The sequence below is a fragment of the Engraulis encrasicolus genome, chromosome 7, assembly GCF_034702125.1.
Source record: "Engraulis encrasicolus isolate BLACKSEA-1 chromosome 7, IST_EnEncr_1.0, whole genome shotgun sequence".
Taxonomy (NCBI): Eukaryota; Metazoa; Chordata; class Actinopteri; order Clupeiformes; family Engraulidae; genus Engraulis; species Engraulis encrasicolus.
Genome location: NC_085863.1, coordinates 25,215,577 through 25,239,479, shown reverse-complemented (window position 1 = coordinate 25,239,479; position 23,903 = coordinate 25,215,577). Strand labels below are relative to the sequence as shown.

At 46.3% G+C, this 23,903-nt stretch overlaps 1 protein-coding gene across 2 annotated transcripts in view; it reads left to right on the top strand.

Moving 5' to 3' along the window:
- The first annotated feature begins 7,105 nt into the window (after positions 1-7,105).
- nfrkb (nuclear factor related to kappaB binding protein) overlaps positions 7,106-23,903 on the top strand; it is a 29,295-nt gene continuing 12,497 nt past the window's right edge. The window contains exons 1-16 of one of the 2 annotated variants that reach the window (XM_063203129.1): positions 7,106-7,301; positions 9,449-9,597; positions 10,477-10,678; positions 11,286-11,413; positions 11,928-12,108; positions 12,633-12,737; positions 15,092-15,165; positions 15,416-15,500; positions 19,147-19,384; positions 20,025-20,139; positions 20,584-20,710; positions 21,074-21,151; positions 21,313-21,392; positions 21,510-21,550; positions 23,130-23,190; positions 23,652-23,826. In XM_063203129.1, the coding sequence (XP_063059199.1) occupies positions 9,469-9,597; positions 10,477-10,678; positions 11,286-11,413; positions 11,928-12,108; positions 12,633-12,737; positions 15,092-15,165; positions 15,416-15,500; positions 19,147-19,384; positions 20,025-20,139; positions 20,584-20,710; positions 21,074-21,151; positions 21,313-21,392; positions 21,510-21,550; positions 23,130-23,190; positions 23,652-23,826 (1,819 nt within the window). In that variant the 5' untranslated portion in view covers positions 7,106-7,301; positions 9,449-9,468. Of the gene's footprint in view, positions 7,302-9,448; positions 9,598-10,476; positions 10,679-11,285; positions 11,414-11,927; positions 12,109-12,629; positions 12,738-15,091; positions 15,166-15,415; positions 15,501-19,146; positions 19,385-20,024; positions 20,140-20,583; positions 20,711-21,073; positions 21,152-21,312; positions 21,393-21,509; positions 21,551-23,129; positions 23,191-23,651; positions 23,827-23,903 lie in introns of both variants that reach the window. The other variant, XM_063203128.1, reaches the window with a different exon arrangement.

Sequence of the window (23,903 nt, the reverse complement as noted above, 5' to 3'; positions counted from 1 at the left end):
GTACAGAAACACACACGTATCTCTCCGTCCCTTTACACCACACGCTTGCGAGCGCACACACACACACACACACACACACACACGCACACAAACACGCACGCGCACACAAACATACACATACACACACACACACACACAGACACACACAAACACACACTCAGAAATCTTGTTTTTGTAGAGCTCATCCGAGCTAGCTCTCACCTTGTCCTTGTGCAGTTGAAGAGGAGGAGTAAAAATAGACGAGTCTGAAAAGAAGTGAGCGAGTGAAAGAGAGCGTGTGAGAGAGAGAGAGAGAGAGAGAGAGAGAGACAGAGAGCTGTGAAAAGGACTGAAAGGTGCAGAAGGGGACTGTAAGTACTCATGTCTATGCCTGTCTTTCTTTCTTTCTTTCTTTCTTTCTTTCTTTCTTTCTTTCTTTCTTTCTTTCTTTCTTTCCCATTCTCTCTTCCTTTCTCTCTTTCGCTCTCTCTGTCTCTTGCCCCCTCTCCCCCCCCCCCTCTCTCTCATATAGGCTCTGTTCCCCTGTCTCTCCGCTTTCCCCTGACTCTCTCCTCCCACACACACTGATCACACAGATGAACCTCCTTTCATCTTCCTCTCTCCATTCATACACCCTCTTACACACACACACACACACACACACACACACACACACACACACACACACACGCACACGCACACACACACACTCATTAGTCAAGTTCTGACTCACCTCTCTCTCTCACTCATCTCGCTCCTCTATCCTTCGTTTTAACACATGCCTACTCCTCCTCTTATCCTTTTTGCCACCCCCCACGCCACACACACACACACACACACACACACACACACACACACACACACACACACACACACACACACACACACACACACACACACACGCACACACACACACATGCTTCATTCACAAAGCGCAGGTGCATACAACATACTTCATCATTCAAAGACGCTCACCCACACAGACTATGAGGTACGCATGCAAGTGCTTTTCCATTTGGTCAACAAGTGTTTCTTAATTTGTCTGCATCCACTGAATGAAAACACGCGCGCACACGCACACACACACTTTTAATGAGATGCAAGTGCCCATGTATGGCCAACAAGTGTTTTTACACACAAACACACACACACGCACAAACGCACGCACAAACGCACACACGCACGCACAGACGCACGCACACACACACACACCCACGTATTCACACCCACTTTTAACACCTGTATTTTGAAATTCTCTTCACAGACAAACCCCTAAATCCCCCACAATCTAGACTCTCACACCTGGCCTTAAATCCAGAATTGTTTTGTAAACTAGCCACAATCATTGAGGGGGGCCTGTGTTGTAGTCTGGCCCCGAGGCCCGTGGAATCATAATCCGTCCCTGGCTACCAACAGCAGATATGGAGCGATATGTAGTAACTGGGGTAACTGGGTTTGACGTGGTGACCTTGAAACAGCGGCGTGTTACCCCCTTATACAGTATGAGCCACTGTCTGTCCGGGCCCAGGACAAAGTCATCTGAAAGGGCCCCAGTGCCCACCCAATACATAAAATGTATTGAGAACCCAACTCTTGGTCCCTCTTTCCTGGGGGCCTGGGACAATTGACCCCGTTGGTTCCCCTATTGGCTAACTTGATTATACTTTTACAGTAAGGACCACCAACCAAACGAAATACAGCTGCAATAGCACACAGAAAGTTGACACAATGAAATAAAGCAGACGTGAATAGGAGGACTAAAATGAACAAGCAATAAATGAATGACGTGGACTGTGATGATATGATATGTATGGGCCACCGTAGTGGCTTACGTGTGATGTCATAGGGTTACGTTCTGAATAAACCGTCAGTCCTTTGAGTACAATCTTACCTGGTGGTCACGTCCGTGCTCCCTCTCATGACATGGTGTCAGAAGTTAACAATTTAGCGAACAAGTTTTAAGAATGGCAAAGTTAGGACCTCCGGAGAAGTTTGACTTCACTCGCCCGTCAGAATGGCCGATGTGGCGCCGTCGTTTCGATCGTTATCGAGTGGCAACGAAGCTGGACCAGGACAGCGGTGAAGTTCAAGTGAACACGTTGCTATATGCTATGGGGAAGGAAGCCGAGGCTATCTACGAGTCGTTCGTGTATGACCAGATTCAACGGGCCGAAGATTGGGATGGTGAGGAAGTAGACCCTGAAATGAACTATGACATAGTGATAAACAAGTTCCACGAGCATTTTGTACCCAAGAGAAATGTAATTCATGAACGGGCATGTTTTCATAGACGATCACAAAAGCCTGACGAGTCAGTGGAAGCCTTTATTCGAAGCCTGTACGAGCTAGCACAGTACTGTGAGTTCGGAGCTAACAAGGATGAGCATATCAGGGATAGACTTGTGATTGGCATCTCTGACACGGACGTGTCAGAAAAGCTACAATTGGAGCCAGACCTGTCACTGGAAAAGGCGATCCAAATCGCTCGCCAAAATGAACAAATTAAACAACAAAATGTGGGCTTGCGCGCGGACTGTTCTGTGGATGCTATGGGGCAAGGACATAGAAGGCGGCAATTCAGTGGCAGAGATGGCGGGAAAGACAGACCACAGTGGGCGAAGAGGGACGACAGGGGTGAGTTTGCCTGTTTACGATGCAATGGCCGGCATGGAAACGCACGCCCCTGCCCAGCTAAGAATAGGAGATGCAGAAAATGTAACAAAATGGGGCACTTCGAGGCTGTCTGCCAAAGTAGAGCACTGAAAGAAGTAGCAGTTGAGTCCGACAGTGAATATGGGGACGATGAATATTTTGTCGGGGCTGTAGGAAAGGCTACACCAGACGTGATTGCGCAGCCAGGCCCTGACAACGAGTGGCTAGTAGACCTGGATGTGAATGGCAGCATAGTGGAGTTTAAAATAGACACCGGCGCAGACATAACAGTAATGTCGCAGTCTGCATTCAACAAACTACTGCAATGCCCACGGTTGATCAAGACTGGCCCAAAGCCCCACATTACCAGCCCAGGAGGCAAAGTGCAGACAGTGGGCAGGTTCCTCGCCTCAACTCCATACAAGGGACAGCGGTACAAGTACTGGGTGACTGTTATCAAGGGGCCATACTCTCACAATCTCCTGGGGCGCAGTGTTGCCAAGAGAATGGGTCTAGTGATGAGAGTAAATGCAATCAAATCAGAACAGCTGAGTGATGTGTTTGGGGACATTGGACTGTTTAAATGTGACCCAGTGAAAATTGAGTTAAAGCCTGATGCAGAGCCCTACTCCCTGGCGACACCACGTCGCATCCCATTCCCCCTCCTTCCAAAAGTGGAGGCGGAACTGAAAAGAATGCTGTCCCATGGCATAATAGAGGAAGTCACAGGTCCCAGTGATTGGTGTGCCCCGATGGTCCCTGTTGAGAAGAAGAACAAAGAGCAAGTTAGAGTGTGTGTAGACTTGAAACGCCTGAACAGAGCAGTGCGACGTGAGAGGTACATGTTGCCCACTCTCGAAGACATAGCTCCAAAGCTGGCCGGAGCAACAATATTCTCCACTCTCGATGCGACAAGTGGGTTCTGGCAGATCCCGTTGGAGGAGAGCAGCCGGAAGCTGACAACATTCATAACCCCTATGGGAAGGTTCTGTTTCCGCAGGCTGCCATTCGGAATCACGTCAGCGCCAGAGATCTTCCAGAAACGGATGTCTACTCTGCTGCAGGATCACGAGGGGGTGGTCGTGGTGATGGATGACATCCTGGTGTATGGCGCCACGACTGAAGAGCATGATCGTCGTCTGACTGCAGTCTTACAGACCATCAGAGAGAGTGGGCTGAAGCTGAACAAGGCCAAGTGTCACTTTGGCAAACCAGAACTCCAGTACTTTGGCCACCTCATCAGTGCAGAGGGGCTGAGACCGGACCCCAGCAAGGTGAAAGCGATCACTAACATGTCCAGTCCAACAAACGTCGAGGAGCTGCGTCAAGTCCTGGGGCTCATCAATTACGTCGGGAGATTCCTGCCAGATCTCTCCTCAAAGCTACACCCGATCACAGACCTGCTGAAGAGGGAGAATGACTGGGTCTGGGGTGACGCACAAGACAGAGCGTTTCAGTGCGTCAAAACCATGCTGGCGTCTGCCCCTGCTCTGGCATACTACGAAGTTGACAGAAAGACTGTGGTTAGTGCAGACGCGAGCAGCTATGGCCTAGGCGCTGCTCTGATGCAAGAACATGGGGGTGAGTTGAAGCCAGTGGCATTCTGTTCCCGTACACTCTCAGAGGCAGAAAAACGATACTCACAGATTGAAAAAGAGTGCCTGGCAAGTGTGTGGGCCTGTGAGAGGTTCGCCCGCTACGTCCAAGGTATGGCCAGCTTCCACGTACACACAGACCACAAACCTCTTGTGCCACTTATAAATTCCTACGACTTAGACAAGGCTCCCCCCAGGTGTCAGAGACTCCTCATGCGCCTCATGCGTTTCAATGTAGTGGCAGAGCACATCCCAGGGAAACAGCTCGTCGTCGCCGACACACTTTCCAGGTTGCCATTGTCTGAGGGGAGCGATGGAGAGCTGGAACAGGAAGTACAGGCCTATATTAACTCTGTTGTTGCAAATGCCCCAGTCTCATCACAGAGGCTCAGTGAGATCCGTACTGTCACTCAGCAAGACGAAGAGCTGCCACAGATCATAGCCTTCATCAGACATGGGTGGCCACGCAAGTCACAAGTGCCGCCATCCCTGCTGCCTTACTTTTCCGAGAGGGCGCAACTTTCTGAAACCGATGGGCTAGTGCTGTACCAGGACAGGATCGTCATCCCTGCTGTCCTGAGACCTGCCATACTGGAGCAGATCCACAAAGGCCACCAGGGCCTCACAAGGTGCCGTGCACGTGCAAGGATGTCTGTGTGGTGGCCATCCATCAGCAGCGAGATAACACAGAAGGTGACAAAATGCCAATTCTGCATTGAAAACAAGCCCACTCAGCGACGTGAACCATTACTCACCACAGCTCTTCCCGAGGGCCCTTGGCAGCGCATAGCAGCTGATCTCTGTGAACTTGGGAAAAAGACTTACCTCATAGTGACCGATTACTACTCCAGAGACATTGAAATAGCTCACATCACTGCAGCATCCAGTTCCCAGGTCATCAATAGGCTCAAGGCCATGTTCGTAAGATGGGGCATACCGCTCGAACTGGTGAGTGACAATGGCACGCATTTTTCATCATCAGAGTTCAAAGACTTTAGTGTAGAATATGGCTTTGCTCACACCACGACTAGCCCTCACTATCCCCAAGCAAACGGTGCAGCAGACGGCTAAGCACATTCTGAAGCAGCCAGATCCACATCTTGCCCTGATGTGCTACAGAGCAACCCCCAGTGCAGCAACCGGTGTGAGCCCAGCTCAGCTCATGACTGGAAGATGCATTAGAACTACTCTTCCTATGTTGGAAGGGCAGCTGCAGCCGGCACCTGTTGACAGGCAACAGGTCCTCGAGAGAGACGCACAGGCAAAGTCATCTTACCAGTTCTACTACAATCGACGCCACTCTGCTCGTCACCTTCCACCGCTTCTTCAGGGCCAGGACGTCAGGGTCAAGATCGACGGAGAGAAGGGGTGGAAGACTCCTGCCAAAGTCATTGGCCGGTGCCAGGAGCCCCGGTCGTACCTGGTGAAGACGGACAGCGGTGCAGTGCTGCGTCGCAATCGGCGACATCTACAAGCCGGGCCAGAGTCTTCAGATTCATCTGACCGAGAGCCGCCAGCTGGGGGACCAACACCGCCGCCAGCTAGACCGTCACCTCCAGCCAGTCCAGTGCTGCCAGCTAGACCGTCACCTGCAGCCACTCCCGCGCGCAGCGACGAGCCAGCAGACCAGAGGGCCCCAGACGGAGCGGCGAGGAATGCAACCCCGCATACAGCACGCAGTGGGGTACAGGTGACTTCCAGGGGCCGTGAGGTCAGACCTCCATGCAGGTATAGAGACACTTAGTTAGGCCTTCCCCTTTGCTATGATGCTCGAAAAAAAAAAAAAATGTGTTAAATAATTACATTCACAGTGCGTTTTATGTTTGTATGCCTAACAATTTTATACTGACAGTTGTGTGGTGTTAACAGTTATAATGAATGATGCATTCTTCAGCATGCCACGGGACTGTTGGCAAGGACTGCATGGCTGTTGCCGAAGTTAAACACATGGACTCTTAACTCTTCTTTTGTGTGATAGGAACAGCAACTATCGAGGGCAGAATAAATCCCTACGTTGCTGCGGATGGCGGGCAGTCTACCCCAAAATCCTAGTTTATGTCCTATCTGTTCTGCCTGTTCTGTCTGTCTGTCTGTCTGTCTGTCTGTGTTGTGTAGTTAATGGGTTCTATTCGTCTTAAAAGCGGGAGAGATGATGATGAGTTTTAATGTATTTTTTATTCAACTTAAAAGGGGGAGATGTGATGATATGATATGTATGGGCCACCGTAGTGGCTTACGTGTGATGTCATAGGGTTACGTTCTGAATAAACCGTCAGTCCTTTGAGTACAATCTTACCTGGTGGTCACGTCCGTGCTTCCTCTCATGACGTGGACCTAGTTTGTTGCTCCTGCTGTGTCAGAGTTCCAAGTGGCGTAGGCCTAGTCTGTTTTGCTTTCTTCCAGACAGAGCACTGCTTCACTGACACCTAGTGGTGTGTCTGCCTACTACACGTCCTCCGCAGTTTCATCATGTTTATTCATGACCGTGATCACGATCTCTGAGTGTAGGTGATGATGCACTCTGCTCTGGTGCTGCAGGACTTAAGAGGGTGGCACATGGGAAATCAGTGAAATGTTAGACACCTTACATCCAAAAATATAACTTACCTCAGACATATTGCCACTGAGTTGAATCAAATAGAATTGTATATGCATGTCCATTTCTGTAACTAATGAAATGATTCAAAAACCGTCGAATGAATAATGCAGGATATTATACAATTATTTAGCCTAGTGAAATCAATAAGAACAAATCAGTGATGAGAGAATGCTGGTGTATCAGACAGCATTATTTGGACTGCATTACCTTTTCTACACAGTAGATGGCGGTCATTACTGTCACGTGCGCGAAAAAAACTGACGAAGAAGAACCGGAAGTACTAACAGCGGAAATAGCTTTTTTTGATTATTGAATTGTTCAATACCCCAAACAACAGAAATTGAATGATGTTTATAAAACCTGGGCCAGAGTTTCAAGAGAATAAACTTAAATTAGGAGCTCAGAATGTGCAGGAAAAAATGATGCACTGTTGTTAACCCGGTCACGTGAAAACAGGGTTGGATACTAAACGTAAGGTAAGCACTAAACTAGCTAAGCTAGCAGCTGGCTAACAGTTTTTTCTTGAAAGTGTGTGAAAATGTGTGTGCCAATTGTACAAGTAGGCAACTATTCTACGCGTTGTTATAGATCCTTGAAGTGTGTATGTTAATGTAATGGTTTGAACGGAATTGGTGAAATGGTAATGGTGTTTGCAGATTTAAAATGGTCAAGAAGCTAGGCACAGAAGTGCAATGATTCTGAGTGTCATGCGCTAGTGCTACCCTTTGCTACATCTGCCTAATGATGGAATAAGTTGTCATTGTGTAGAGGTCAAGTCAGGACATTGAATGGAGTGCTGGGGTCAGGCACAATACGTTTTAGTCACGCAAATAACAGGTTTAGAAGTAAGTATGATAAAGAGAGAGCAGCTGTGTTTGCTTAGCTAGCTTTATTCGAATGGTACAGCATCTTTTTGATTTGGCTGGCTGTCATTGGTTTCTTTGATGGGAGGATGTTTTGGTTTTGGAAGTGGTGCTTACATTCCGCCCTCACCAAGTGTTTGGGACCTTTACTTACCATTGGCTTAAGATTTGCTACCTACCCCATCTAAAAACATTTATGGTGAAATCATTTTTTAGCTGTCCTCACATTTCTCAGAGCCAAGAAGCATGACACACAAGGCCTGTTTGCATCACAGCCCTGTGACTTCAAACAAGCAATGGTTTCTCTACTTAGGCAGGGTGCAAGGAACTGTGCATGTCCATCCATTTCTCAAACCGGGTCCCTCCCTACTACCTTACAATAAGCAATAAGTTAATGTGTTTTTCATGTCCTAAGCAGGGATGTCAATAACTCTACTTACTCTATTTTTGTGCAACCACATTATCCCAAACATCACTCATTCTGAACCTAAGACCGCATACATGTTCTATACGTCCCAACGTGACCCACGACATACATTCATCATGACACATTTCAATGAAAATGTATGTAACTGTAAATGTATGTGATGCTGCTGCATGCCTTTATGCATCATATGATCAATGCATGCATCACACACATTTACTCATGGAATGTCTGGCTGTTTCTCAGCTGATCTCGTCTCACTGTGCTTGGTTCTAAAGGAAGTGTCCAGCAGCATACTTCAACACACATTCCGCAAAACCCACATATCACACATTGCCATCTACACATGAGTGCATATGGGCATACTCAAATGTGAGGTGTGTCTGCTTGCTTCCTAGCTGCTCTTGTGAGAAGAGAAGTGTTTACTTGTTTCTCAGCCTCTCTGCTCTCTTATTCACTTGTGTCTTAGAGGTCCACAGTGGGCGTCTGGGTGAGATCGAAAAGACTACAAATGCTTTTTTAGTCCCAAAGGAATAGGGGTGCACCGATACCACTTTTTTGAAAACCGATACAAGTACGAGTACATTAATGTATGTACTTGCCGGTACCGATACCGATACCTTTTACCACCAAAATACAATAAAAATAAATGGATGGCCTTGTTTTTTTCCACCTGTGATATTTTTATTGTCCATTTCCATGTACATTTAAATGTATGAGGTGGCACTTTTTTCCATGCTGCTTTCAAGTCCACAGAACGTGACAAGATTTTGCTTTTTTTGTGTAATAGCAGTATCGTTCCTGTTATCGGCAAGTGCTTGACGAGTACGAGTACGAGTATAATGAGCATGTATAATGACCAGTATCGGTATCGGTGCATCCCTACAAAGGACCTAAGGTGTCCACCAACATGATCAACAGCATACGGCCATAATTATATATACTATATAACTCAAGTCAACGCATCACACATAATACACCCATTCTGTATACAAAGTAGGTTAATAGGTTTGGGCAGGCAAGGCCTATTGCTGAAGGAGATGGGCTTTAGATCAGAAGGTTGCTGGTTCGAATGCCACCTTTCCACTCCCTACCTTTGAGCAAGGCACCTAACCCCACAATGCTCCAGGCAGGACTGTAAACAATACCCTGTATTTAAACGGCTTTGGATGAAAGTGTCAGCTAAGTGTAATGCAATATACAAACAAAAGAATATGCGAAGATGGTCCAATATGTGGAGCCGAGCGTCTGCTTGTTTCCTTGCTGCTCTTTGTAAGGAGTGTTTGCTTGTTTCTTAGCCGCTCTTCTTGTCTCTCTTGCTGTGTGTGTGTCTCAGTGCCCCCTGGTGGCCTGGAGATGGAGGCCCTGGACCACATGCTGACCGACCCCCTGGAGCCGGGTGCCCCAGAGACCAACGGCGGCATCATGGAGGAGTGCATGCTGGGAAAGAGCTGCGTACGGCTGCCTGAGGACCTGCTGGAGGATGTAGGTTACCACAGGGGGGTCACAGGGGTCATAAGGTCATAACGACATCATAACCTTTCTGTGTCTGCAGGTTCTTTCCATTATCCTCACTCCAGTCCTGCCTTGTGCTTGTGGCCTCGTGATGATGTCATTGACTACAGAAGTTTCATTCAATATCTTGCAAAGGCACAATTCAAAGGTTATTTTTTCATTTGCAATTGGAGTGTTGAATGGGGAAAAGTCTCCCAAAAGCTGCTGTGGCCAAGCTGACATTAAAGGGGTATGCCACTATTTTGGCCAGGGTTTATAAAGGTGGTAAAGTGTCTTATTTTTCATGTAAGCCGTTGTCTTGCTTTAAGACAAGTTAAAAGAGGGAGTATGTCGCTAAGCTAGTGAAAGTCAATGGATCCGTGTAGCATTGCTACATGCTACACGGATCCATTGACTTTCACTAGCTTAGCGACATACTACAAAGCAAAGCACGGGGCCACAAGCACAGGTGGAGGATGGGAGTTGGGATAATGGTAAGAACCCTGTCAGTTGTTGTTTTGGTCATGCACACTGACATCATTAACTCATTGGCTGCACGCTGTTTTCAAAACAAAGCCCCCATACTGCCAAGACTTTTTCAGTGTTTGTTTAAAGACCTACAGATAATTAAATTGTGCCACCTACAGGATTGTTTCCTGTATGTGCAGTAGCCTGCATTTTTTACACAGGTGTACAGTAGAAATGACCCGCGGTCAGTTTATAGAAAAGTATAAAACCTGTTTGAGATTGAGAAGCAGTGATGATTGATCTGGCCAAATGCACACATTTGCTTACTTCTGGTGTGTGCGTGTGCGTGTGTGTGTATGTGTCTGTCTATGTCTGTGTGTCTGTCTATGTGTGTGTGTGCAGCCTGAGATTTTCTTCTCTGTGCTGAGTGAGAGTACGTGGACAGACGTCCTGTCGGAGGCCCAGAGGGAGCACCTGTCTCAGTTCCTGCCCTCCTTCCCCGAGGACAACAGCTCTCAACAGCAGCGCACCGTCACCAGCCTCTTCAACAACCACAACTTCAGCTTCGGCAACCCCCTGCACCTCGCACAGAAGCTCTTCAGAGGTACCCCGACTACCGTTCACTTGTTACTGTCACCGTCACACCTTAATTTGTCTCTCATTACCTCCACCAAGCAGGTTATGTGATCGTCCAAGTTTTTTGGTGTGTGTGTCTGTGTGTGTGTCTGTGTGTGTGTCTGTGTGTGCGTCTGTGTGCGTCTGTGTGTGTGTGTGTGTGTGTGTGTGTGTGTGTGTTTGTGTGTTCTGCTGAAACTTCTGCATGTGTGTATCTGTCCACCAGAGGGTAGTAAAAGACACCGATTATCTGACGCTAGTTCAGTTTCAGATAAATAGGGTTTGTGTGCAACTCTGCTCTTCATTTTGTGCATCAGGCTTCTGTGATGAATAGCCAGCACTGTACGTGTGGGCGGAGGTGCGCTCTCTGAGCACTTTCCTAGCTTCTGCTGTCTCCAATTGTCTGTGTTGGTATGACTGCACACTCTACTATCTTGGTCTAGCTTTCTGAGTCTTTCTTTCTGTTGCTGAGTATGTAGCCCTCTCACTCTCTCTTGTCATTCTGTCTCATTTGCCCTACCTTTCTATCGTGTTTGCACATATTTCCCACATTCTTTCATACTGGGTGTTTGGCTACGACTCTTCCTCTGTTTTAGATGGCTACTTCAACCCTGAGGTGGTTAAGTACAGACGCCTGGTGGCCAAGTCCCAGCGCAGGAGACAACTCTACTGCTTACAGCAGTACTACCACAAACTCCTCAACCAGATCCTCATATCCAGGAAGGTAAGCACATGACGTGTGTGTGTGTGTGTGTGTGTGTGTGTGTGTGTGTGTGTGTGTGTGTGTGTGTGTGTGTGTGTGTGTGTGTGTGTGTGTGTGTGTGCGCGCGCGCGCGTGTGCGCGCGCTAGATGGACTAGGAATCAGTGTGTTAACCATGTCAAACCATGATTGAAATGAAAGCAAGTGTGTGTGAGAGAGTCTTTGATTATTTGTCACCATGTATCACCTGTCAGCATGTTTCTAATTCCTGTGTTTTTGTCCCTTGTCCCTTTCTACCTTCCCTGGGACGCTCTGCTTTGTTTTCTCCCCTCCTTCTCTGTAATCTTCTCAATTCTACACTCTACCTCCTCCCCCTCCCCCAACCTGTCTCCTGCTTTTTTTCTTTTTCAACTTCTCCTCTTGCTCCTCTTCCTCCTCCTATTCACCCTCCTCTTCGTCCTCCTGTTCCTCTCCTCCTCCTCTTCCTCTTGTTCCTCTCCTCCTCTCCTCCCTCTCTCCTCCCTCCCTGTGTTGTAGGAGCTGTTGGAGTGTGCTGCGCGGGGGGGTCCTGAGCTGGCCTTGAGGCGGCGCATCAGTGGCCCGGATGCGGGTGAGACGCGGGAGCGACGCGTGAGGAGGCGCGTGGAGCGCATACTGAGGGAGGTGAGGAGCGAGTGTGGAGCTGGAGACAGCACGCCCTCCTCCGACGATGACGACGGTGAGTAGCAGAGTGTCACATACACTACGTTTGATTTGTAGCCACGTGCAGGGACACTAAGGCGGTATTTGCTGTTCATTTGGATACATTACTACAACTGAAAGAGGTGTGTGTGCACTGCACATATAAGCTGAACATAGTACTAATCTCGTTTAATTCTGAAAGTTCAGAAGACACCTCACACTGAATACTGCTTTTTAAAAATGATTTTGTGGAGCAAACAGTTCTAGTTTGTGATTGATGAAGTGTTTCTGCCTTACATCTGCACTTGTATCGCTGAAGGCTTGTGCACAAGGCTTTTCATGTACACTAATCTTGTTTATTGTGCTTGTTCCAACCAACCTCTCATACATGTGAATATCCTGCATATACTGTATAGCCACTATCTGCTGTTAAGTTATATAACACTGCCAAAGTGAACACATTATTTTTCAACTGGTCTTTCTTAGGCAACTCGCGCTGGTATTAAGGTTTTTGTGTGTGTGTGTGTGTGTGTGTGTGTGTGCGCGTGTGTGTTTCAGCAGAAGTGGGTCCCTGGCTGAAGAGTCCTCCATCCCCTTCCTCCCCGACCCTGTCTGTCCCCCTCAAGGTGCTACCCAGCCTCTCCACTCAGGACATGAAGAGCAGGGGTGAGCAGCACTAGCCTGATTATCATCCACTTTCAAATTTCTTCCAGACTTGGTCTGACCAAGAGCATAACAATTAACATTTTCCAAATGGCACGGATGACCCGCCTCCCTTGATTTTGCTACTGGTTGTTTGCTTCCCGACAAAGTGGGAGGGGTTCCCTATTTTTCTGGAGCTCAGAAACGATATTTGTATTGCTCCTGGCCTGACTAGAAGCAACGTTGAAGGTGTTTCGTTACTTGGCGGTCGTGGCCTGGCTAGAACAGCACTGCTACAGCATCACTCACTGGGCAGGAGATTGTTTACGGTTTACAGATATTTTATAGGATATCATTAGTATTCATATAATTTGTAGTGCCATGTTTACAATATGGTTTGGAGCATTCTAGTTTTCATCAGTGGAATAAAAATGAGGTCCATTTTCTGTTTACATAAAATTAGACAACTTTTTATTATTATAATTTGTATCATTGCATTTGTATTTATTTTGTGTCTGTAGTACAAAATATGGCTTGGAGCCTTTTAGTGTTTGACAATCGAATAATAATGAAACTCATTTTAATCTCCTCTGTACATAAAAATAGGACAATCTTAACAACATAGCTTAGCAAGATCAGTGTTTCCCATACATTGAGGAAACTATGGCGGCCCGCCATAGTTTAAATTTGGCCGCCATAGTTTCGAAAATGTAAAAAAAAAAACTTACTTTTTTTAACTTTTGTACTTTTTTTTTACGATTTCCGTTTTTGTTAAAAACGATTTGAATTACGATTTCCTTCGCATTTTCCTCCTGGAGTAAATACATCCTATAGAGAAAACCACAAGTGCTTGAAAGACAGAGGGATCAGAAGCCTAGTCAAGTTGTGGTAGTTAGGGACAGTTGGGATGAGTTTACTAACACTCCCCAGGCTTTGTTTTACAGTTGTAATGAGTTAGGTGACAGGCCTTCATTGACACGGCAGAGGAGACATCGGGCTGCATATAGAAATGAATGTGTAATGAATGTGAATATAGACATAAATGTGTAATATGTTGTTCAGCCCTTTTAATGGGAGGAATTTTGAAAAACTGGCCCTGTGAGCAGCACCCCTCATGTAGAATGTGTACGCCTATGTGTGTGTGGGGAAAAGGCACAGCCTACCCTAGACCCTTTTTGTCTATGCGTTAACAATTTCACAGTATACTACTCTTAAATTCTTACTGTATCTCTGCTCCTATTTTTTTTTATTTATTTTTTTTATTACATAGACCCCTGCAAGAGGGACGAATTAAACTGTGTTGTAAACAGAAATGATTCACTGCACTGCATTTTTAAACAAATATAAATAACAATGTACTACTAATATCATGGGTAAAATGTTATGTAGCCTTCTTTCTCAAAATATAAATGGCTGAAATGTAGGCCTAGTCCAGTGTTTCTCAAACTTTTTCATGCTGAGGACCACTCCCCCCCAAAAATGTTCAGGTACCACCTGTGAACTGAATTGACAGTTGAAGGGTGCTTATTTGACAGTGCTAATTTCGATGCAATGTATTCACATTACAAGCCTGCCTTTTTGTGGTGAAAATAATACTTCAGCTGTGTTTAGCTTTGTAATTGTGTTACATATATAGCCTACTTCTAGCTAGTCTTGGAAAAGTAGAAATCCCCTCGTGGACCACCTGAGCACTGTCGCGGACCACCAGTGGTCCCCGGACCACACTTTGAGAATGACTGGCCTAGGCCTATAGTTTCTCCATGCGCCAATGTCATACTGTACTCATTGTTTAGCCATTTTGCATTTACACTGCGTGAATACACCCCCCCCCCCCCCCCCCCCGCCCCCACCCCCCCCCCCCCCCCCCCCCCCCCCCCGCGTGAAAGGACACCCCCACACAAGGCCCGCGTGAAAAGACGCCCCCCCCCCCCCCCGGAAAAAAAAAATCCCGGCTGCCCCCATAGTTTCCAAAATTTCTGTGGGAAACACTGCAGATTAAATACTTATGATCTTGTCTCATATTTGGGTACTGTATGTGTTTGCTTAAACCAGTGGTTCTCAAACTTTTTCCATCATTCCCCCCCTCAGAGGGCCTGGATGCCTCCGTGCCCCCCCAATCCTGGAGATAAAGCGTTAATTTCCTATACAATTCAAATTCATGATAATAATATAATGTTGGTTATGGCTTTAAATGTATTGGCTTATTGGCGAGACAGAAAATCATTTCCTTGGGAAAAAAGCAAAAACAAAATCAGATTTCACACGCTCCCCCTGCGATGCCTCCGTGCGTGCGACACACTTTGAGAAATTCTGGCTTAAACACTGTTGCTTTTATGTTTGCGATTGGTCATATTTGTGTTGTTGTTTTGGTCTTTTAGATAAAGTGGAGCTGGTAGAGAAGGATCTGAGAGCTCTGCTGAGGAGACATCGAGAGAAGAGGAAACACCAGCCTGTTAGTACACACACACACACACACACACACACGTGCGCTTGTACAAGTGCGCTTGTACCTGCATTCTGCATTCACACTAGTTTCAAATATCACAGCATGCACATACAGAGAACTAGGTGAGTGATGGGTCATTAGTAAAAGTAAGTTGATGGTTTTACAAATGTGTGCTTGTGTGTGTGCTTGTGTGTGTGCGTGCTTGTGTGTGTGCGTGCGTGTGTGTGTCTGTCTGTGTGTGTGTTTGGTATTTCAGGACCACCCTGACCTCATGACGCGTGATCTCCACCTGGGTGACATCATGTCTCGAGTCAACATCGGCAGGAAGGGCTCCGCCATGGGTAAGTGGCACCCCTGATCAACATGTGTGTGTGTGTCAAGTCAAGTGAAGTCAGCTTTATTGTCAATTTCTTTACATGCACTCCGGTCATACAAAGATTTTGATTTCTTGCTTTCTCATGCAGACATAGACATTGTGTGTGTGTGTGTGTGTGTGTGTGTGTTGCCCTCGATATGTTTTGAGTGCTTGAGTTGCATGTTTGTTGCGTGTTTGACTTTGTTTTGCACGTTTGAATGTTCTCATTCTTTTCTCTGTGTCTCCCTGATCTACCTACGTGTGCATAAAGGCTGTAACGATATTGCATCGAACCGAGGGATCGCGGTACGCAGACCCACGAACCCCTATCGCGAACCTCCCTCGCAGAATCGCGATGCGCCCTTTCAAAGTTGTTAAGGGCTCTGCATACTTAACGTGCGCACTTTGGCGCATTTGGCGCGAGAACCATTAAAATGTAGGCTACCCCTCAGTCTAGAAAACAGCAGGATACAAATGTTTGCATATGCGCTTAAAAAAGACGAGTAGACCCATTCACCCCTCTCTTATAAAATGTTCCGTCCAACCAGCACGTGCATTTGTTGTTATCAATTGCCTGAGAAACCTCCGCGAGACGAAAAACTTGGGCAAACGTCGGAAGGTAAAGCATGAAATGAACAACTGACCATGAAGGCTTTATCAAACGTGTGAATATTTTTTGATTCATGCATGCGCCGATGCATGTTGAGTGGGGACTGACGTTGAGCGGAGAGAGAGAAAGAGAGCGAGAGAGCGAGATGCTCCGCCTGCCCAAATTCTCAAACCACGCTACGCTCTAATAAGGGAAGTGTCTGAAGTCGGGCGAACGTTAAGGTCGATGTGGATATTAGGCAGCATTGCCGCATTGACCGCCTGCCTAGCGAAAACATGCTCCATTTCAGCCTCTGCATCCATTCCCGCTCTTGACAAAATGTCAAATCACAAAACCAAACAAAGGACAACGTGCGTGTTGCAAAGTGAGATGAGAACATAACTGAGGTACATTTCGAGTTTTGTTTGTATAAGCGTGGCGCGCTGCTGCACCATCAAAAAAGTTACAAAAATATTAAACATCAAAATCAAGTGTTGCATTTCTGTAAGTAATATACAGTGCCCTCCATAATTATTGGCACCCCTGGTTGAGATGTGTTAAAAGCCTTAAAATAAATTCAGTGTTTATTGCAGAAGAATACTGTCACACTGAAAATTTTAGGAAAATGTAGCCTTCAACTCAAATGAATTGTAGGAAAATAAAAAAAATCCCTGACTAAAAAATAATTATTTTTCATTAAATCACCTGTTCCACAATTATTGGCACCCTTAACAATTCCCAGGAAATAAATATAATTGAAGCATTTCTGTCATTTCTACAGTAGTTTACAAAGTTTACCAGAGTATGTAGGAACATTTAATTAGTAATTCATCACTTCCTGTTTCCCTGGGGTATAACTATGACGTGACACCGAGGCCATTTCTCTTATCCACTCTTAAACATGGGAAAGACAAAGGAACACAGCATACAAGTGAGGCAGATGTGCGTCGACCTTCACAGGTCAGGCAGAGGCTACAAGAAGATTGCCACTCAACTGCAGCTGCCCATATCTACTGTGAGAGGAATAATTAAGAAGTTCAAAACAACTGGAACAGTGGTAAACAAGCCTGGACGAGGACCCAAGTTTATTTTGCCACCACGCACAGTGAGGAGGATGGTAAGAGAAATCAAAATATCTCCAAAGCTCACTGTTACAGAATTACAACAAATGGTAGCATCCTGGGGTCACAAAGTCTCCACTCAACCATCAGGCGCTGTCTACACGCCAACAAGCTGTTTGGGAGGCATGCACGGAGAAAACCTTTCCTCACCCACAATCATAAACGCAAACGTCTTGAGTTCGCCCAGCGGTATTGGGGCTTCAACTGGGACCGTGTGCTTTGGTCAGATGAGACCAAGATTGAGCTTTTTGGCAACAAACACTCTAAGTGGGTCTGGCGTGCCACGAAAGATGCGCATGCTGAAAAGCACCTCATACCCACTGTGAAGTATGGGGGTGGGTCGGTGATGCTGTGGGGCTGTTTCGCTTCCAAAGGCCCTGGGAAGCTTGTTAGGGTGCATGGCATCATGAATGCTTTGAAATACCAGGACATTTTAAATCAAAATCTGTTGCCCTCTGCCAAAAAGCTGAAGATGGGTCGTCACTGGGTCTTTCAGCAAGACAATGACCCTAAACATATGGCCAAATCTACACAGAAATGGTTAACCAGACACAAAATCAAGCTCCTCCCATGGCCATCTCAGTCCCCAGACCTCAACCCCATTGAGAACCTGTGGGGTGAGCTGAAGAGGAGAGTACAGAGGAGAGGACCCAGGTCTCTGGATGATTTAGAGAGATTCTGCAAAGAGGAATGGCTGAAGATCCCTCTTTCTGTCTTTTCCCATCTTGTGAAACATTATAGGAGAAGATTAGGTGCTGTTTTGTTGGCAAAAGGGGGTTGTACAAAATATGAACAACAGGGGTGCTAATAATTGTGACACACATTATTTGATGTCAAATAATTATTTCTTTATGTGGGATTTTTTCCCCACTGAATAAATGCACTTGTATTGAAGGTTGGATTTTTCTCTTTTTTTCCATTAAGGTCCCATATTATTTAGAGAAAAATAATAATAATTGGAAGCTAAAAAACACATCTCAACCAGGGGTGCCAATAATAATGGAGGGCACTGTAAAACAACATGTTTCCTGACGAAATATGATCAGTGTTGTTTTCAGTTAATGTTTGGATATTAATTGGATAATGTTTGATAATGTGAGACAGTTCTTATAGGCTACCTACTGGAACCCTGACCCTTCTCTCTCCGTCTCTGTCTCTCTCACACACGGTCAGCATCTCAGCATGATATGATCTAAGCCTATTAATAATAAGCCTATTTTTCCTTGGAGAACTAATATCCCATATTTCTCTGTGTTGTGCTTTGATGTCAACACCTGGGGAACAGGTTGCAGTGGTAGGCCTATATCTGCAAAATCATTTAGTACACCTACAAAATTAATGTTACATTAAATGTAGGCAGGTAGCCTAAATGCAAAAAGAAAGCATATATAGGCCTATATATAGCCTGTATTTATATTTATATATATAATTTCTTTTCTTTTTTTTTTTCCTTTTAAAAAAAATAAATAAATCGTGGGGCTTATCGAACCGTAGGTCATATATCGTGATACAAACCGAATCGTGGGTTGGGTGTATCGTTACAGCCTTACTGTGCATACATGACTCCTGACAGTGTGTCTTCCCTGGTCTACCTACATGTGAATCAGGGCCTGACGTTACCTTTTTTGGTCACTGGCTACTGTGGCTAGCGGTTTTCCTGAGTCACTAGCCATTTAGCCTTTTGTTTTGTTAAGTTTTTTTGTTGTTCTTTAGAATATTCTTGCATTTTAAATACAAACAATTGATGGAACTCCTGTGATTTCTCACACCAAAGACTAAGTTACAGTAGCTGTGAAAATGGCTAGTGAGACTACAGCCAGCCACAGCCAAGTTGTACCAGCATTTGGCCGGTTGACAGGTGCCAGTGTCAAGCCCTGGTGTGCATGCATGAGTCTTGACCGTGTGTCTTCCCTGGTCCTCAGCGCTGTGTGAACTAGCGTTGCCTAAGAAGCGAGCGCGCGAGGAGAGGAAGAGGAGGAAGATGAGGCCGACCATCAAGGTGGAGGCGGAGGACCCCTCGGAGCTGCTCATGCCCCCCACCGCCAGCAGCACCAGCACCCCCACCACCAGCAGCTCCGGCCCAGGCCCTGGCTCCAGCACTGGCCCCGGCTCCATAGACCCCACCACCCCAACCCTGCCCCTTGCCACCGTCAAAGAGGAGTATGTCTACTGATATTACTTTTTGAAAAAAATGTTTTGGGGCTTCATAAGTGAAGAAAGTGAAAGCCCAACTCCCATCGTCATTGTGACACAGTAATCCTCAGCACACAAGTGTTCACTGCACACAACGAAATTGCATTTATGCGTCACCCGTGCAAGGGGGCAGCCCGCAATGGTGCCCGAAAGGGAGCAGTGCAGCGGGACAGTACCATGCTCAGGGTACCTCAATCATGGAGGAGGATGGGTTAGCACTGTTAAATTACTCCCCCCACCAACCTGACGGGTTGGGAGTCAAACCGGCAACCTACCTGCACAAGTCTGACGCCTTCACCTCATGACTGCCCATAAGAGAGTGTTAGAGGAGGAGAGATGGATGGGGAAGGATCAGGAAGTGACCTTGGGGGTGAATCACTCTAATCTCCACCAGTTTATTTAGTGTGTCTATCTGTCATGTAATGTAATGTAGTGTAATGTAATGGGGTGCTCTCCTCTTCCCTCTTTCCTGTCCTCCCCCAGGCCCATAATAATGAGAAGGGCAGCATCAGTAGCCCCATAATAATGTAATGCAATGCAGTGCCATAGTAGTGTCATGTAATGGGGTGCTTCTCTTCTATCTTCTCTCCTGTCCACTCCCCATCAGGCCCATGGAGGAGGGCAGCATCAGCAGCCCAGCGGTGGTGGAGGAGATCGCTCTCAGCTTTTTCCACCTGCTGGAGAACATACTGAGACAGGAGAACCTAGCCACCTCCGCACTGGTAGGCACACACACACACACACACACACACACACACACACACATTCGTGCACGTGCACGCACACGCATACGCACACACACACACACACATTCGTGTACACACACACACACATTCGTACACACACACACACACACATTCGTACACACACATTCGTACACACACACACACACACGCACACACATTCGTGCACACACGCACACACACACACACACACACACACACGGTGGCGGTGCGCAGAGACGCAGTGTCCCGGAGTGCAGTGCGCTCCAAACACAATTTCATTGCCTTTTCTGACAATGACAATAAAAACAACTCTTGAACACATTCATTCGCACACACATTCATTTGACCTACTGGAGTATGATTGTATAACTCTGTGCCTGAAATTGAATGACTGAAACACGCTCACTGTGTGTGTGTTTTGTGTGTTGTGTTGTGTTGTAGCTGGAGGAGCGCATTCAGCAGTGGCAGACGTCTCCCGCCAGCACCCTGAACCCCTGGTACTCCCTGGCCCCCTGCTGGTCTGACCTGGTACAGCCGGCACTGCACTTCCTGGCAGGAGAGACCAAACGTGAGTCAGATAAAAGCACGGTATTGGTCAGTACAGGACTGTGCCTACCGCCGGTACATTACATTACATTATATGGTATTACATTACTAGCGTTGAAACATTTTTGGGTCGATTTTTGGGTTGATTGATGTTGGGCTGGCCATCAATATCTATTATTTTAAATGCTAATATCTTGTCTACTAATTTGTACTAACCATGTGAAAATCATTAATTAATGTATTAAAGTATTTTGGACCTCTTGGATGCGCTGATGACTTTTTTTTATTCATTCTTGATTGTGGTAATGAATTCTGGTAATGAATTCTTTTAAATATTTCTTGATTGATGGGTTGGTGACATGGCTGCTGTTTTTTTTCTCCCCAGCTGGAGTGATTGGGCTGCCCAGCGGGTTCTCTCCGTTTGTGGACTTCCATGAGCACACGCAGCAGTGGAAGTGGCTAGGTGAGTTCAAACTTCCACTTCATTTCTCCAAAAATGAAGAATATATATTTGGTATACACTGTGATTTTCAATGTATGGATTACTGGAATGGTAGATACTTAGTGTGTGTGTGTGTGTGTGTGTGTGTGTGCGTGTATGTGTCTATATGCGTGTGCGTGTAGCACCTGTACAGGACGGGGAGAAGGACTTGAGCGCCCTGTGTCAGCTTTGGCTGGAGTCTAAGGACCACGTGACCACCAAGGTGCGTACAGATTTGCTGATGTGTTGGTTATCATTTTTGTTTTGATTGTTTATATCTAATTGTATTGTTTACATGTATTGCTTTTTGTATTTGTATCGGTATCTGTATTTGTCACAGGAGGAAGATGGTGTGGACGGGACTCCTCCTGCCCCCAGAGTGTAAGCTACCTTACTTCACTACTTATGGCTCATTCTTTTGAAACTCAGTCGTCGGTAGACCCAATTTCATTATCCCAACATCCATTGTAAATGTGTTCTATTGCAACAGTTAGGGACAATACAAATGTGTGGAAACACTAATGTTTAATGTACTCTGAGTACACCCAACTGCTCCGAGTTTGTGTTTTGGAACCCTGAGCTGAGTACCTGTTGAATTGCAGTTTCCAGAGGCGGAGGTTGGCGTTTCCGACTACTGAGTTTCAAAAGAATGAGACAATATTCACTACTGTGCCCTCACTCATTGACCTTCGCATGCACAATCCCTGCTCCCTTACAGTTCAACTTTTGGGTTTCTGCAATTTTTGAATCCAATTAGATCACTGGCATCAACAAAAATATTCATGCTAAGCTGCTTATGCTAAGCTTTGTGTAAGTATTTCAAAAATGTTATGCCTGAAAGCCAAAGTGCATAATAAGCGCATTCCTAATAAAAAGGTATTATTCCTTCAACACTGTAGACCAGGGGTGGGAAACCTTTTTCATTCGAGGGGCAACTTCAGATTTTATAAAGTCCTCCAGGGCCCGTACTGAATACATAGAAATGAACACATTCCCCCCTGCACTTTTAGGCCTGTATTGAAGGCAGACACGACAGACTCCACCTTAACTAGGTACCCAGAAAGTATAATTTCATTTTATTGCAAATGTAATTTTTTAAAGATTTCTTTACAAAACACGTCATATTTGTGAAACTGTAGAAGAAACTGTATAAGATAGCACTAAACACAAATGTGGAACTGCATAACATCCAGCTTATATTGGGGACCGGATAAGGCAGCCTCAAGGGCCTTAGATGGCCCTCGAGACATTGGTTCCCCACCCCTGCTGTAGACATCCAGACCATAGCCATGCTCAACAGGGAGCCATAGGGAGCCACAGGAGGGGCAGCACCAATGGGCACAATAAGCAAGCTGCTGTCCAAGGTGCTGAAGCCAAGGGGACTCAGAGGATGGATTCCAATATGCGCACTCCCGTCCCCCCTTGCTCAATTGCCTCCTCGTGGTCTCGTGATGACGTCACCGACAACAGCGTTGTATTTCACTATCTCGCAAAATATGCAAGCGTTGTATTTCACTATCTCGGTCAATTCTAATGTAATTTTCTCATTTTCAATGAAGAATAGTCCCCCAAAAATTGTTGTGGCTTGGCTGACAGCGGGGAAACTTAATTGTTTTCTCCACGAAGGTGGGACATTAGCGAAATGCGAGGCCACAAGCCCAGACCGAGGAGGGAGTATGCTTATTGGAATACACCCAGTGAGGGAGCACTAACCTACGGATGCTAATTACTACTGCAGTGCTGCTCACAGTTACCCCCTCCACTCATACCCAGGGGTTTGGATGTGGCACTATGAAATGATATGTCCTTTTGGACAGGACTGTCACACAAGATGTTGAAATGTGAAAGTTCAAGAGATAGAACATACACTTCAGAACGCTATGTGTATTCACGACTGTCTGTTCATACAGTTAAGTTTTGTAATTTCTATATTCATATTGATTTTGTTTTGATTCCTCAGGTGGACGGACTATGTGGTGAGGCCGAGCACTGGGGAGGAGAGGCACAACTTCCAGGAGCAGGTCTGTCTCTAGATCATGTGCATCATTTGCATTCGCCAGTCTTTGTCCACTTTGGTCAACACCTAAAACTTTGTGACCCCTGTGTCTCCCTCTAGAGCACTGTCTGTCAAGGTTTGTCAGGATTTCCTGAACACCACTTCCCTTTAAATAAAAAACTCATGGACCTTTTTTTCTCCGTCCCTGTGCCCATCTGTCTCTCTCTCTCTCTCTCACACACGCTCTTTCTCTCTCTTTCTCTCTTTCTCTCTCTCTCTCTCTCTCTCTCTCTCTCTCTCTCTCTCTCTCTCTCTGGCTTTCTCTCTCTTTTTCCCTCAAATCCCTCCTATCTCTGATTTTGTGCTTGCCCTTAGTCTGTGTCATGCAGAGTTCAAAATCATGCCTTGAAATAGCTGGAAAGACAACTCCTTATCTCTCCCGATGTAATTAACTTCCACCTCGCCTGTGTCTGTATCTCCCCACAGGAGCAGCAGCGCTATGACCAGCCGCACAAGGCCTTCACCTACCGCATGCACGGCTTCGAGTCGGTGGTGGGGCCCGTCAAGGGCGTGTTCGACAAGGAGACGTCGCTCAACAAGGCCCGCGAGCACTCCCTCCTCCGCTCCGACCGACCGGCCTACGTCACCATACTCTCCCTGGGTGAGTGAGGAGGACCGTCCCTGGTTTTGTTTTTGTGAAGGTCTTCTTTCAGAAAGTCCTGCTAACCCACTAAAATA